The 14,677-nt window shown below is 40.1% G+C and overlaps 1 protein-coding gene across 3 annotated transcripts in view; it reads left to right on the top strand.

Moving 5' to 3' along the window:
• Nucleotides 1-14,677, top strand: part of ACSL1 (acyl-CoA synthetase long chain family member 1) — a 41,809-nt gene that overhangs the window by 9,369 nt on the left and 17,763 nt on the right. For all 3 annotated transcript variants that reach the window (XM_054201889.1, XM_054201888.1, XM_054201890.1), the window contains exons 3-7: nt 6,979-7,093; nt 7,489-7,553; nt 8,844-8,945; nt 12,746-12,845; nt 12,990-13,168. In XM_054201889.1, coding sequence (XP_054057864.1) covers nt 6,979-7,093; nt 7,489-7,553; nt 8,844-8,945; nt 12,746-12,845; nt 12,990-13,168 — 561 coding nt within the window. The remainder of the gene's footprint in view (nt 1-6,978; nt 7,094-7,488; nt 7,554-8,843; nt 8,946-12,745; nt 12,846-12,989; nt 13,169-14,677) is intronic.

Genomic DNA, 14,677 nt, shown 5'->3' with positions numbered 1-14,677 from the left:
TAAGACCGTTTCCAAACTTGTAGTGTGGGGGGAACACACTTCAGGGCATGTTTGTTTTTTCTGAAATATGGCTTGCACTCAGGTTTTTTAGCTTTTTGAATGGAAAAAACACTTTGAGGGTTGATGTCAGTGGTAATAACTAGCATGGGAGAAAAAGTCTTTGTGCTGAGAAAACTGAGCTTCTGATCTGACTGGTGGGAGGAGACTTGTGACTGTTAGAATTGGCACAGTGCAGTTTTCAATTCCTGGCCACGTGTTTGGGTGTTGACCTATTAAATTAGGTCTTGGGGTCAGAGTCTGTATACTGATTAGGTTAATTTTCTGTTATAATAATTAGTTTATAATAGCTGACAGATGAGACTATATATTGGGTTACAAGCATGAAGAGGGTACTAACTGTCCTCAAATGATCTGTGGAAAGATATATTAGTCCTGCCAAGAGATCCCAGCAATAGAGTAAGTTGAAATTAAAGCAATTGCCTGCTAAACTCTGGATATTCTAGGTTAGCTTTTGTTTTGTGCTTTTTAGAAACAGACAGAGTTGCTGTTAGGTGTTTTTTTGTTCTAAATAGCAAAGTCAAATATGGAAAGTCTGACTGGGAGCTACTGTTGCTTAGAAGCAAATATAGACAACTGATTACATGGCTGGGGTTTCCTGAGCAGCAGTTATATCAATTCCCTTGTTCACTACAGAGTAAAAATTTTACTGCTTGTTTAATTCTTTCAAGAGTGCCTGTGTATTTCTTCAGGGTACACAAGGTGTTTTCTTCTTGGGAAAGAAGGATACAGCTTTGAAAAGTTGTGATCTTCAAGGGAGATAATTACAAAATGTAGGACTGTAAGGCTGACAGTTTCTTGCATTACTCTTGATAGTCAAGAAATACCACTATAGATATTCTTATATATATACTTGCAACTGAAGTCTCCCTTTAGAGCACATTCGTCTGTGTGAATAGACTGCATCTAGTTGTCCTACATCAAATGCAATTAATGTGACTTCTCATTGTGCTTAAGAGTAGATGTGACTACAAACTCATGTAAACAAATGTGGCAGAGCAGTTTGAAACTTACAGTAGGTAGACTTTCATGAACTGTAGCAAAGCAAAATCCTGTCATAGTCTCAAATCAGGCACTTTGCAATGTCTCATGCTATTGAAATTGAAGAATGAAGCATTAGCTGGCCCCTCCATTCAAAAGTTTAGTTAGTACCATTTATTTCCTAATCTTCTTTCCAGTATAGTATACAGTAAGCTAACTCACATGTGTTACTACAGCAAGTAATGGTCTGCTATTAGACGTACACAAAGGGGAAACAAAAATGTGCTCTGGCAATGTGATAATTGCCAAAAATGTCTCCTTTCAAGGAACATGTGTAGAATAAGGATCTAGAGGTGAGATCTTGCCTCTCTTGGTGAGCTTTTGCAATCCTGACAGCAGTTGCTTGGACAGTGGTGGAACAGTCTTGTAGAGTAGCAGAGTTTGGTGGCTGGAGTAAACTCGCAGTGAAAGCTTTCCAGCTGTGGAGCGCCTCACCAGTCAACATAGACTTCAGCAGATTTGTGGGGCTTTGCATTGGAAGATGGTAAAACAGGGGCTCTTAACTGGCTACAAAAATCAGTGACAAATACTTATTTGCTTGAGACTCTTGACAGCAGTCTTACTTCACTGCCTTTACCTCTTCAGGTGAAATTGCTAATCACTGCTGGATTCTGTGACTGAAATCGTTGTTTGGTAGTATGAGTCTTCACTAAACTACTTAATGCATCATTGATCTATATTGTGCTAATTAAGATCAGCTCTCTGATCAGAGCAAGATAGGTATAACAGCATTATTTTTCATTGCCTCTTCAGAAAATACATTTTAATAGGAAGTCTGAACAGTAGTAAAACTTAAATGAAAAACAGATGAGTGTTAGCATGCTGTGGTGATAAAAGTGCTCAAACCTTAAGAACATGTTAAACTGGATAGATCTTGCTCATTTTTGCTTATTGACAGTTCAGATGATTGACAGCCCTTGATGCAATGTTATAAACTGTATTAAAGTGTAATCACGGAATCTTCAGAGTTGGAAGGGACCTCTAGAGATCATCTAGTCCAACTCCCCTGCTAGAGCAGGATTGCCTAAAGCACATCCCTCAGGGCTGCATCCAGGCGGGTCTTGAAAATCTCCAGAGAAGGGGACTCCACAACCTCCCTGGGCAGCCTGTTCCAGTGCTCTGTCACCCTCACTGTAAAGAAGTTTTTCCGTGTATTTGAACGGAACTTCCTATGTTCTAGCTTGTGCCCATTGCCCCTTGTCCTGTCACTGGGAACCATTGAAAAGAGCCTGGCTCCGTCCTCCTTAAACCCACCCTTTAGGTACTTGTAAACATTAATCAGGTCCCCCCTCAACCTTCTCTTCTCCAGGCTAAAGAGTCCCAGCTCTTTCAGCCCTTCCTCATAAGGGAGGTGCTCCAGTCCCATGATCATCTTGGTTGCCCTTCGCTGGACTCGCTCCAGTAGTTCCCTGTCCCTCTTGAACTGGGGAGCCCAAAACTGGACACAGTACTCCAGTTGTGGCCTCACCAGTGCAGAGTAGAGGGGGAGAATGACCTCCCTCGACCTACTGGCCACAGTCTTCCCTATGCAGCCCAGGATGCCATTGGCCTTCTTGGCGACAAGGGCACACTGCTGGCTCATGGATAATTTGCTGTCTACCAGGACCCCCAGGTCCTTCTCCTCAATCAAATGAGAGTGTATGTTTTACAGCAAGTTTCAAGTGTCTGTTAGAATTGGTTCTTTTATAACAGTAACAAGAATGTAATACAGTGCTTGGGATCCAGTTTCTCACTACATGTAGAATTTCTTATTCCATTCTCTTATACGTGTGTTAAGATGTATTGTCACTTCCACAGAAGAAAAACATCAAATACTACTCTCAAATTATGTCTTAACGTTTTTTTTCTGGCTAAGCAATACAATATTAAAAGGTCTAGGGAGTAAGAAATGTGCTGCAAAAAAGACGTGGCAGAAGGCAGGCAATTCCTCTTCTCTACTGTTTTAATATCTGATCTACCTATTCATTAATGATAATAAGTTTGAACTATAAATAAGCTCCTGCTTAATTCTTACTTGTGACTTATTTCCTTGGCCTCTAACAAAGTTAAAAGAAGTCAGTGACTGGAGTAGGGTTTCTACATATTCTGGTAATAATTTTTCATAACTTTATATGAGAGGAGAAAGATCATGTTTACTGCTGTTCCAGGTCACTTCCCATCTCTGGAAAGCTTTGATTTGGTAGGCTAGCACTCAGTGACCCATTTTAATCATCACTGAGTGAGCATAAAGATTGCATGCTTAGTCGAATATTGGTACAAAGAGTTACTTAAAGTATCAGCTCTTCTAGAGTAGATGCTGTAATTAAAAGATGTGGAGTATCATCTTTAAGTATGCGTACTACAGTTACATTTTACTAAAAGAAACCCTCTTGTCTTCAAAGCTCCCAGCCTCTCTTCAGGGGAGACTTCTCAGAGATACAGGTGAAAATCTTTCAGGATCCACTTGAATCCATTGTCTGTAGGAGGGGAGACAAGGCTAATGAAAAGTAATTCTAAGTAAAGTCTGACTAGTGTGAGACTGCGTTGCTGAGACTCATGCTATACTCTATCATGTGCCGTACTGTTAAGAATTCCAGTGCTATGGTAATGGCAGAAGTAGAGCATTAGTCCTGTGTTTTGCAAAGCTTGTGCACCCTTAATGCCTGTAATTGTAGGCGCATCTGGATCTGTCTGCTTGTAGATTCCGCTTTCTGTTGGTGATTGCTAACTCAACTTCGCTTATGGATTTGAGTGCAGGTGTATGGCTGTCATATATATTAAATCTTGGTTTAAGAACCCAAATACTTCTATCTGGCTCAAGTTCTGCTAAAGCATGTAGAAAGATAGCATGTAAATAAACAGTAGGATGTCAGTATTTTCTAGTAGTAAAGAGTTTGGATCTGTGGCGTTTTTCTTCCTTTAAGAAAAGACATTCAAATATGGAGAGAGGTATTCAACTCATGAAAACTTTTAACCCCCCTTGCGTTTTCCTGATACATTACCAGAACTCTAGCTTGCCTTGTCTCTCAAGAATCACTTGATTAGACATGTGCTTGCCTCCCTACTAAGTGATCAGTTTCAGCTGTTGTGTGCTTACCTAGGCATCAGCATGCTTAAAATGATATGGCTGCTTTGAAAACTCCAATAGTTTATACTTCTTGCTGCTCACAATATGCGTGCTGGTGACCTAAGTGCCACTTGCTGGTGTACTTTCCCTCTCAGGAAAATGGAAATTGGGTCTCCCGCCTCTGAGGCGTGGTGGAGCCAACAGAGCGTTTTGACATTACTGCTAATCCTAAGCAGCCTGTGTCAACAAGAAGCAAACCCAGGGCTTGAACAAGAGTGGCTACCTTGTTATGTGACCCAAATAGGCACTGATAGAGTAAGATATGCCTCTGTTGTAGAATAAATCTGTTTCCCTCAGCTCCTGCTATTCTGAACCAATGCCAAGGCTTTTCTTAATGTCCAGCTCTTGCTGTGTAATGGGTCAATTCCCTGCAACTCCCTCAGCTCCTGCATGGGCTGCTTTGCTTGAGTAACCAGAGGCTGTTCTCACGTTAATGAGATTTTATTGCCTGGCTCCTTAAGAACATGGGTAAAACTGACAGCCCTTTTGAGTGCTTACCTTTGTACCGGACAGATCTGTTAGATCCCATTAGAATAATTTCTGTGAAACCAGCCAAACTTTCCATTCCTCAGATTCAAATGTTTGGTGGTTGTAATGAATGGGAGCATAAGTAAGGTCTAAATGATCTTCAGCATATCCAGGTGTATTTTACTGCATCTCTGAAGACTAACATTGAACTCCTGATGGCCTTCATGCACTGAGCTGGGTGTTTTTCAGCGAAACTCTTATTCTAGGGCTGTCGAAAATTGAATTAATTTCACTTTACTTTGGGGAAAAGAATGAAGTAAGCTGAACCACAAGTTGGTTATGTTTCCCTTTACTGAAAGCTCATGAGAATTGATGGCATCTCTTCAACAGCAGTTCTACAGAGCTGCTGTTTTTTTTCAGAAGGTGGGTGCAGTCAGTCTTGTATCTGAGCAGCGTGCGGTCTGTCTAAGTCTCTCAAATTTGGTAGAGTGCCTCAGGCCCTGCAAAAATGGCTTTTGTGTTGCTGAGTAATAGGGTGTGTAAATAAAATGGTGGTAGCTCAGATGAGGAGAAAACAAATATTTCTTGGCTTTGCCCAGGAATGGCTTAGGATATGGTATTTCATCTGACAGGGGAATTGTAGCACATCAAACATGGTACTGATACATTGTACTTGTAACTACAGTCACAGGTAATGCCAACAAACTACAGTATGTGACCTTCCTCAGGTTAGCTCCAGAAGCGGTAAAACTGGGGAAAAATCTAGAAGCTGACCTTGGATAATCAAGATCTGTGAAACCAGTGCAATAAAGCAAGTAGTCTTGCTCTTCGTTCCAGGCAGAGACATGCATTAGTGAACTCTTCACTTCCTGTAGAGTAGATGTTGGTCTGAGTGCAAGTATGTTCTTGAATTTCTAATGTTCTGAATTTTTAGAGGTAAGCCAGTCATTAATTTGTTCTGGGTCATGTTCACAGTGTACATCTCTGCTTACTGTCAAAGGAGTGGCAAGCACTGCATTACGCATAGTGTTTTGCTAAAACAAGTTAGACTTGTTTTGGTGTTAAAATATTTCTTCTGTGCCTTTAATGTGTTAACTCCTTTCTGTGGACATGGGCAATATGACATCTTCTGCAGATAAACCTGTGTTTATCTAGCTTAAACATGAACAGGTGCTCTCTGGTCTTCCAGGGGACTTTGAAAACAGGAAAATAAACCAATGGCCGGGAATAGCCTATGATTGCATAAGAATAGGTTTTTTGACACTGTAGATGATGGCACAATTGAGGCTTAGATTTAGTTAGTCCAGGATTTGAGTTTGTGAAAGAGCCAAGAGTTGACTACAACCACTGATGGAGACAGAATCTTCTGCATTGTTTACTCAAGACCCTCTGTTTAACCAGCTGGGCTCTTCCTGCTAAGAACTTGCTTGTAGGTGTCTGTCATAGCAGGACTAATAAATGTGGCCCAATAGTGCTTGTATAACTGCAACTTGTGAAATGAGACTGATATCAAATGAGATTGTTTAATCAATCGCTCTAAAAAAGGCTATGTTAAAACTATGAATTATTGAACTTTTGTATGGACTTCCAATTGTAGCCTATGTCATGCTCACCTGCTGAAAAACGGTGATTTTAACCCTCAAGGTAATATTGTCTCGACTGCCTCTAACTAGATCAGGAGGAAACCTGTTTTGTAAGATGGAACTCTAAATTGGATTAAAGACTAAATTTCTATCTGGTACAGAGTATTTTACTTATGAGAACGCTTGTTTTAGGGTGTTGTTGACCACCCTTAAAATCATTTAGGTTTTGAAACCACAGTTTGAAGCATGATTATGTTTTTGTAATCTTAATTAGAAAAGTAGATTAGGATCTCGGCATTAATATTGTATCCAGAGAGCTTGGAGGCTGGAGTGATTTAGAAAGCTTGATGGAATTAATTATGCTATATACTGCAATAATAGAGTAAAACACTTTTTAAGGAAAAACCCGGTGTCTAGTAAGGAATATCAACGGCATTTTGTGGTTCTCACTTGTTCTGCGTTATCATAGGTAGCTGAGGAATAAGATTTTTTTTTTCCTGTCAGGTTTTTAGTAATGCAGGGAGCAGCCTGACTCTTTAAACAATATCCTGTGAGATGTTGCAGATCTCTCCCCTGGTGGTGAACAGAACTGAAGTTCTCTCAAGCAGAATTTGCCAAGGCTCCTAACAAAACTTAATGGATGAGATGTTTTTATTCCTTCAGGAAATTCCTGTTCGTTTATAACCAACAAGTGTGTCTAACCTTCCTAATTGGTTTTCTTAGGGTAGTGAGCATGCTAGAAGGTCCTCTCTTCTTAAGAGTGATGAACTGTTAATTTACTACTACGATGATGTCAGAACAGCTTATGACGTCTTCCAAAGGGGCGTGCAAGTATCAAGTAAGTTTAAAATCACAGATAACTCTTTTCAACAACATGTCAAGAACTAAAGGTCTGGGCTCATCTGAAATGCAGTTGGGAACAGGGCACATCTACCTAGCAATATGGTGAATGTATCGGATGTGGGCTTTCTTGAAGGAAATTTAACTGTGACCTCTTGTGAAGCAGTTGTGTGAATAAAGTCAGTGCTCTGCTCCTTAGCCTAAACCAATCTTGCTGCCTCTGTGTCCTTCCCCAGCTTCCCCCCCTGCCCACAAACCCCTAAAAAAAAAAGTTTCTCTTCTGAAGGTGTCTGCAAAGAATCTAGAGGCTTAATACTGAGAGCGTAGTCAGTGTGGTGTCAGGTCAGAGGAGCCAGGGGTAAATTTTGAGTAACTCTTGATTATCATTTTTAGATAATGGTCCATGTCTAGGTGTCAGAAAACCAAACCAGCCGTATGAGTGGATCTCCTATAAAGAGGTAAGTAGTCTCTCTAAGCTAGTGCTAGACCTGCTTTTGCTTGCTGAGACCACTGATACAACATCCAGTAATGTGATATAACAAATCTTAATTATTTATAGATGTTTTAAAAGTAGTAGCAGAATATTGCAGAAAGGTTCTAGTTCCTGTTAGAGTATCTTAATGGAACAGCATCAAATAAGTGCAAGAGGAAGAAAAGAATAGTATCTCCTGCACCTGGGTTTATTAGTGGTTTTATTTCAGAATTTTTGAGTTCTTGCTAGCTTTTAGCATCTTGTTGCTGAATTGTGTAGAACTTGGACACTGCCTCTGAAGGGCTGCAGCTTTGAAGTGGTATTTGGGGACTCAGGCTGCTACTGCTTGCTTGTGAGAGGCTCATTTTATGCTAGGAAAAGTCCTATCTACAGATGTTACTTGTGCTTCTTGACAATGTGTCTCCGTAGTGCTGAATGGTGGTTGCATAGGGTGTTAAGATACGCTTCTAACTAGTAGCGTGCTCCTTCATGATTGCTAAAAATATCTTTATGCAAATCTTCTAACAGCTGTGCATTTTTAGGTTGTTCCTGATTTAATCAGTTATTGTCTTCAAATTTGCATAAAGCTTGCCTATTGCATGCTGCTAAGGTCATTAAATGTCTTTTGTATGTAGCAGACCTCACTTTTCCCAAGGTCATTTTGCTGGGCGCTTGTTAGGTGTGACCTCTCTTTAATAAAGCTTTTCTGTTTGAGTCATGTGACTAACACGGATTCAGGTCATGTGCTATATGGAAAGAATTTAGAAAATTGCCTTCCCAAGCTTTGTTTATAGAACTAGATGGGTTTTGCCTCCTTTTCTCCTGCTCTTAGAAGGGAGAAATGCTATTCCCTTAGGCACTGAATGAAGCAGATGGATGGCATATGTAGTGCTTGTGATTGAGCAGAAATATAATGCTGAATCACTCCAGGGTCACTTCTGGGGTTTGATACAGACACACAGAAAAGGCTGTTTTGTTGTATGTGAGCTTAACATTTAAATTTACACCTAACACTTTGAAGTCCAACTGGATTAAGTGTCTCTTCTGATGTATATTGAGTGCAAGTGTAGTATCTACAATCAGTGCAGTGTAATGACACTGCAGTGTTTAGGTTATCAAAGTCACAGAGGACATCCCAAATAGCCTAGAGAACTTCTGTCTACTTCATACCACTTATTTGCCTTCTTTTTGTAAGACTTAAGGTACAGTAATGTTAAGGAGTGTATACTGATGAGTTTGCTCTCAATTTTTTTGTCTTTTTTTTTTGCCCCTCCAGGTTTCAGACAGAGCTGAATGCGTGGGCTCTGCATTACTCCACCGAGGCTTCAAACCGTCTCATGTTCAATATATAGGAATCTTTTCACAAAACAGACCTGAGGTAACTTAATTGACGGTGTGTGTATTGGTGGTTGAGCTGTTACTGAAGTGGCCCCCTCTTAATATCTGTTGTTGCTTTTTGATAGTGTAGTGAACATCCCCACTAAGAGTCGATTGGGCATTGGGGGGAAAAGGCTAAAGACTGACGTTGTAGACCCACGAGGCATCTTCATATAAGAAACAAAACTGATAATTGATACAACTGTTAGTCTCTTATACCCTTTTGGCTTTTTTAAACTCCCAGAGCTGAATGCAGAACTCAACTCATTCTCTTCTGCTCTTTCCAGTTTACAGAGGAGGGCTGTTTAATGGGAAGCTAATGCAGTACTTAGAGAATGTAATCACCATTTGCTTTCTCTTAAAAAGTGGCGTTGAAGTATGAGGTAACTGAAAGTGTCTGGAAGTCATAAGGAGGCTTTTAAACCCTTCAAAACCCAAAGAAGCACTTAGTGATTAAATATTTGGACAAATAGAAGATGGCTCAAGGTGATAGCTCTATCTCTGCCAGAGGCCCTGGGCACAAAGATTCTGGGAGGGAGAACTGCTGATGAAGGCAAAAATTGAAAACTAATTGCAGTTTAATAAAGGGGCAGAAAGATTAAAAGTGACATAATTAAAGAAGATCACCTGACAAAGCAAAATGATGTTACAAACCTGAGGCAACCATAGGGATATTTCGATTGATTAGCTAGTCTCTCCTTTTTAACCGTGAAGTGGTTCTAGATTGCTGTTTCTAAACAATATGAAATATCCAGTAAATATTTATTCTCTAGACTTGTTTATTAAATTTATTTAATAGGACTGAATTTCTCTAACCTATGTTTATGTCCTTAGTAGCTTGAGCTGGTACTTGCTTCATTAAGCTAGTTCAATCCAAACCTGTATTAAGACAGGAGACTGGCTCTTAAGTTTTGTCAAGAATATGCTGTCCCTCTTGATTAAATGTACCCAGCTGGATGCCATTATCTAGAGCCATCTACAGTGTTGACAGGGTTGGAAGCTGAATCAGTGTCTTGGTCGTGCTGGACAACTGCTTGCTCTTGGATCTCTTCTGATTTCAGTTTGTCACAGAGCTCTCCCTGCTGCCATTAGAATGCAAGCTGTGTGACAAGTGACCTTGACCCCCTTCCTCCCCTCCCAACTTACACCACAAAACCAACCCTAACTCTAGCCTAGTACAGGTGAAGGAAAACACTTTTTTTCCAGACTCTGAAATCTGCAGTAGTTTGCTGCTTGGATTTTCCTGCTGGAATTCTGGGTCTAACAGTTACGGTTTCATTTCTGTAATAAAAAAGGCTGGGATGTCTCTAACCAGGAAGCTGTTAAATGACATTGTGTTGCAGACTCTTCAGTTCATTCTCCTGTGCTTATAACATTATGAACTGGAAGTAAAAAAGGAGCCATGTGTTAGCGTTGTGCCTGTTTGAACTGTTTGTCTATAGACCTTTGAGTGCAAACTCTCTGACTGCTGGGTGGGTGGATTTTCTGAAGGAGAGCAACGGTAGTGCGTTCTGCTCTTGGATCACAGAGACAAAATGTGCTTGAGTTGCATTGCTCCAGCCAGCAGGCTGTGAGTTGGGTCTGGAATGAGCTGAAAAGACTTGTTTAAACCAACAATTTTAAATCTGGGATTTTCCCTGCTGAAACACACTGGATGGGTGTTGTGACATCCCCAATATAATCACTAATCCAGACAGGAGATTATTTGAAGGGTGTTTTTTTTTTTTGTGTGAAGTGATTCACATTTGTCAGTTCAGGGAACAACTGCTGGGGAAGTCCCCTAATGGGGGAAAATCCTAGCATGTTACTTGCTTAAATGTTCACTAAAAAAACCCAAAACCAAACTTGGATTTATAAATAAAAATATTACTTTCTCTTTGAGTAACTGGGAAACAGATGATCTCTTCTGCAAGCAAGGAAGTTGTGTTTTGGATTGAGAAAACAGGACAGTGAAATATACAGTGTCCCTTAATAGAAAATCAGAGCCATGTCAGAAAACAAACTAAAACTTTCAGACTGCTGTCTGTATTCAGTACTAGTTGTTTGCTCGGGCTTTGAGAGAGAACTCGAGTGTCAAGGTTTGGTATTTGTATGTTCTTAACTTAGAAGCTAAAATGGAAGAAAAATGTCTTGGTAGTTCAGAAAATAGAGATGCTGGTGGCTGTATTGAGAATGACAGGGTGCAAGAGTTGTTGGAGGCTGCAACAGGAAGCTTTTATCGCTGTGTGCGGCTTCTGCTGTAGTAGACCCCAACCCTATTAAAACAACTCCTAAATTTCAGGCTGCTGAACAGCAATACAGCGTCCCCCTTGTATCATGTACATGTGGAAGCTCTCTAGGAAGAAATATTCGGTGGACCCTTTCATGGCTGCTATAGGTGTGCCTGCTTAGACTCATCAGTATGTCTAATGTCTGCATGAATGTCAAGTTACCTGGCCTTGCACTAGTTTTATAAGAAGTCTTTTTAGACAAGAGGTGTACAACTTGGCTTATTGCGTAAATGGTCTCAAAAAATTCCCTGTATTTAAGGCTGTCTCAATCGGTAGAGAACTTACTTTAGGAGACTTGCCCATAATAAACAGTGTGTAAAACTGAGATTTAGCAACTTTGTTAACATAGCCTCTATGTTAGATATTATGTGGCATAACCAGCTGAATGGTCTTTAAACTTGTCATCGTTCGGGGGTGAGGTAACTGGCTACTGTCCTGCAAAAACACTGGAAAGTGTGACAAAGTTTGGGGGTGGGGAAGGGAAACAAGCACCCTTGTTAATGCAATGCTTGTTGAATTGTAAGTTCTGATAACTTTTAAAGATGCATGTTGTTTTGTTCCTGTAACTGGCACTGACTAAAGGTAGAGTGTCAGAGAAATTTTTGCCATGCTTTGATGAGAAAAACTGAAATGTTCCAATTCCACTGGCCTCTTTGTGTGTCTGGAGGCTCCCATTTCAAGAGTCACATGCTACCCTGTATTTTGGTGTAGCTTGTTATTTAGAAACTATACCCGATAGCTACTATCTGGAAAAAGAATTGCATGACTGCTTTACCTTCGTGGTACTCTGGATGAAATCAGGCTTGCTGTAAAGCACCGCCAGCTTGCATCACGCACAATAAGGCTGCAATATCCAGTGGGTTTATAGAGTACTGCACTTGTTAGCAGGCAAATCCTTCTTATTGCAGCTTGTAGGGATGTAATTGCTTTTTTTTTTATAGAAGTCTTCAGATTAGATTCCTTTAAAGAATTATGGTTAGTCTTGAGAAATGATGAAAAACTTTCTGGGGCTGGCTTTCCAAAGGACTTCTAGTTTAACTGTATAATGCAGAGATAAGAATACTGTGTGTATATATAAATTTAATGTGCATCAAGACATGAGCAAGTCCTTCACTGATTCATACACCATGGTAATATAGAATACTGAAGGCTTTGGCTACTTTGATAACCTAAAACCAAGAAAAAATACTGTACTCTTACTCAAAGTCTCTTTCTGTTAATAGGTAAACTAAGGAGACAGTTAATGTTAACTGGTTTTTCAAAAGTACTTAGAATTACACTTAAGGACAGAGTTGAACTTTATTGAATTGGAATCTTTCCCATAGCTCCTTGCTGTTTTTCTTTCCATAGATAAAAATGTAGTAGGTCTTCAAAGTAAACAAATGATACAAACTGCCACTTTCTTTTTTGAAAGACTTGTCCAAAGGAGCTCTGTACTATTAGCTTCCTTGTTGGAATCCAAATACGAGCCTTTCTTAGAGGTCTGTTATGATAAGCAACCACATAGTGACTTGCATCTCTTTTTGTGCAGTGGGTTATCATTGAACAGGGATGCTACGCGTTCTCCATGGTGGTGGTGCCACTCTACGATACACTGGGAACTGAGGCAATTACCTACATTGTGAACAAAGGTAGGATGCTTTCAGTAACTCAGTGACTGAATGTACAATGGCAGAACTGTAGCCTTCTTCAGAAGTCTTCCATTACCATGTTCTGAAATAAGTATGGATCTACTCTAAACTTGTCATACTGAAAATGCTATTCTCTTTCATCAGCTGACTTGTCATTGGTTTTCTGTGACAAACCTGACAAGGCCCAACTTCTGCTAACCAATGTGGAAAAGGGGGAAACTCCAATGCTCAACACCATTGTTATTATGGAGTCTTTTGGCATGGATCTTGTGGAACGTGGCAAAAAGTGTGGGGTGGAAGTCTTCAGCATGAGAGAACTAGAGGTATGCACACTTAACCTACTTTACTGCTTTCATCCCATTTACTTGTGGAAGAGGCAGTGTCTGTTTAACAGAACTTAGGACTGAACAAAACGTGGTGGATTAGCTTCAAAATACTTAACTATCTCTTGGACTGAATTTTACACAGAAAAATATTTTAAAAAAACCAACCCAAACAAACAGAAAGAAAACGACTTGCTACTAGTATTGCACAATACTCAAAATGTAAAATTTGTGTATGCCAAGATGACAGAATGAAAGCTTGTTAACATAGTCCAGAGCAAACATCAGATCTGAGTGTTAAGGCTTGCCCATGTGAAGCAGTAATATGATAATTATATGCTGTGACTAATACTTCAGAAATACTTGTGTCACAAAGAGCCTGAGTAGGTTTTGGTCTTGTGAAAAATGGCATCTTCCCCTTTGTGCTGAATCTACAAAATGTTTTCTGGGGGAGGAGGAAAATGGCAGCAAACTGTTCCAGGGTAAGCTTATGGTAATGCAGGGGAATGAGACTTCCGGGTTTTGGAAGTAGAAGCCATTTTTCTTAGCCACTTAGTGTTCAAGTCTGGTTTTGTTTGTAGTTTATTTTGTCTGTATAGATCTCTTATGCAAGTCTATTTCATAACTGCACTCGCTGTTTGGAGAACTCTGTCCCAGGATCGAATTGGACAAAGTGCATCTTTACTGTGAGATTATGAAACCAGGTTTAGCCTGGTTCCAGCTGGAGTTGGTGAAGACTTGGCTCACTGGGACTTGAATTATCTCCAAATAAGTGTGCTTGTCTTGTGCAAGTGGCAGTAACTGGTGTGAAACACTTCATTTCACTGAACTTGTTTTCACAGTAGTCTTAACTGCCATGTTAACAGGGCCACCTTCTGGTAAAGATACAAAAATGCCAGCATGTCTTTTAAAACAAGATGATTAACTGTATCATAGCTAACTAGCCTCAGCAAGACTGCCAGGTTGAAATGGGGCTAAAAACATTATGCAGAGTGACTTTGTGCTATAGCTCACTGGCAAAGGGGTTGGGTTTAAACTTCGGGAAAAGATTGGCCCAACTGCAAGTTGGTACACTAACATCAGCTTCTTTCCTTGAGTTGAACTCCCGTTTTTGACAGAGGAAGATGCTTTCCATTGGATCTCCTAGCTACAGGAAAACAAAAACAGGGAGCGAATGTTTTCTTTAAGTTAGACATTTAGATGCTTAAGTAGTGACTTCCAGTAGTACTGTCATTCTTACTCAACGACACCACTTGATGTTTGGATTAATGCAGTAATAGGTGCCTTGAGCCTCTTGTCTAAATCTCAGAGGTTAGACAAACTTGAACACTTCTAATAGTGTTTCAGTGAGCAGGAATAAGTTTTTTTCCTCACTTTTTTGAGAGGTCTCCCAAATATTTAGGAGCTTAGATTAGAATAGAATGACTATTTCTAGCTTTAAGTACTTGTTTTCTGGACTTGTGGCTCGAACTTATTGTTCAGGTGTGCTTCATAGGTTATGTGACCAGT

This window comes from Rissa tridactyla, chromosome 5 (assembly GCF_028500815.1).
Source record: "Rissa tridactyla isolate bRisTri1 chromosome 5, bRisTri1.patW.cur.20221130, whole genome shotgun sequence".
Lineage (NCBI taxonomy): Eukaryota > Metazoa > Chordata > Aves > Charadriiformes > Laridae > Rissa > Rissa tridactyla.
This window is presented reverse-complemented; position numbering and strand designations above follow the sequence as displayed.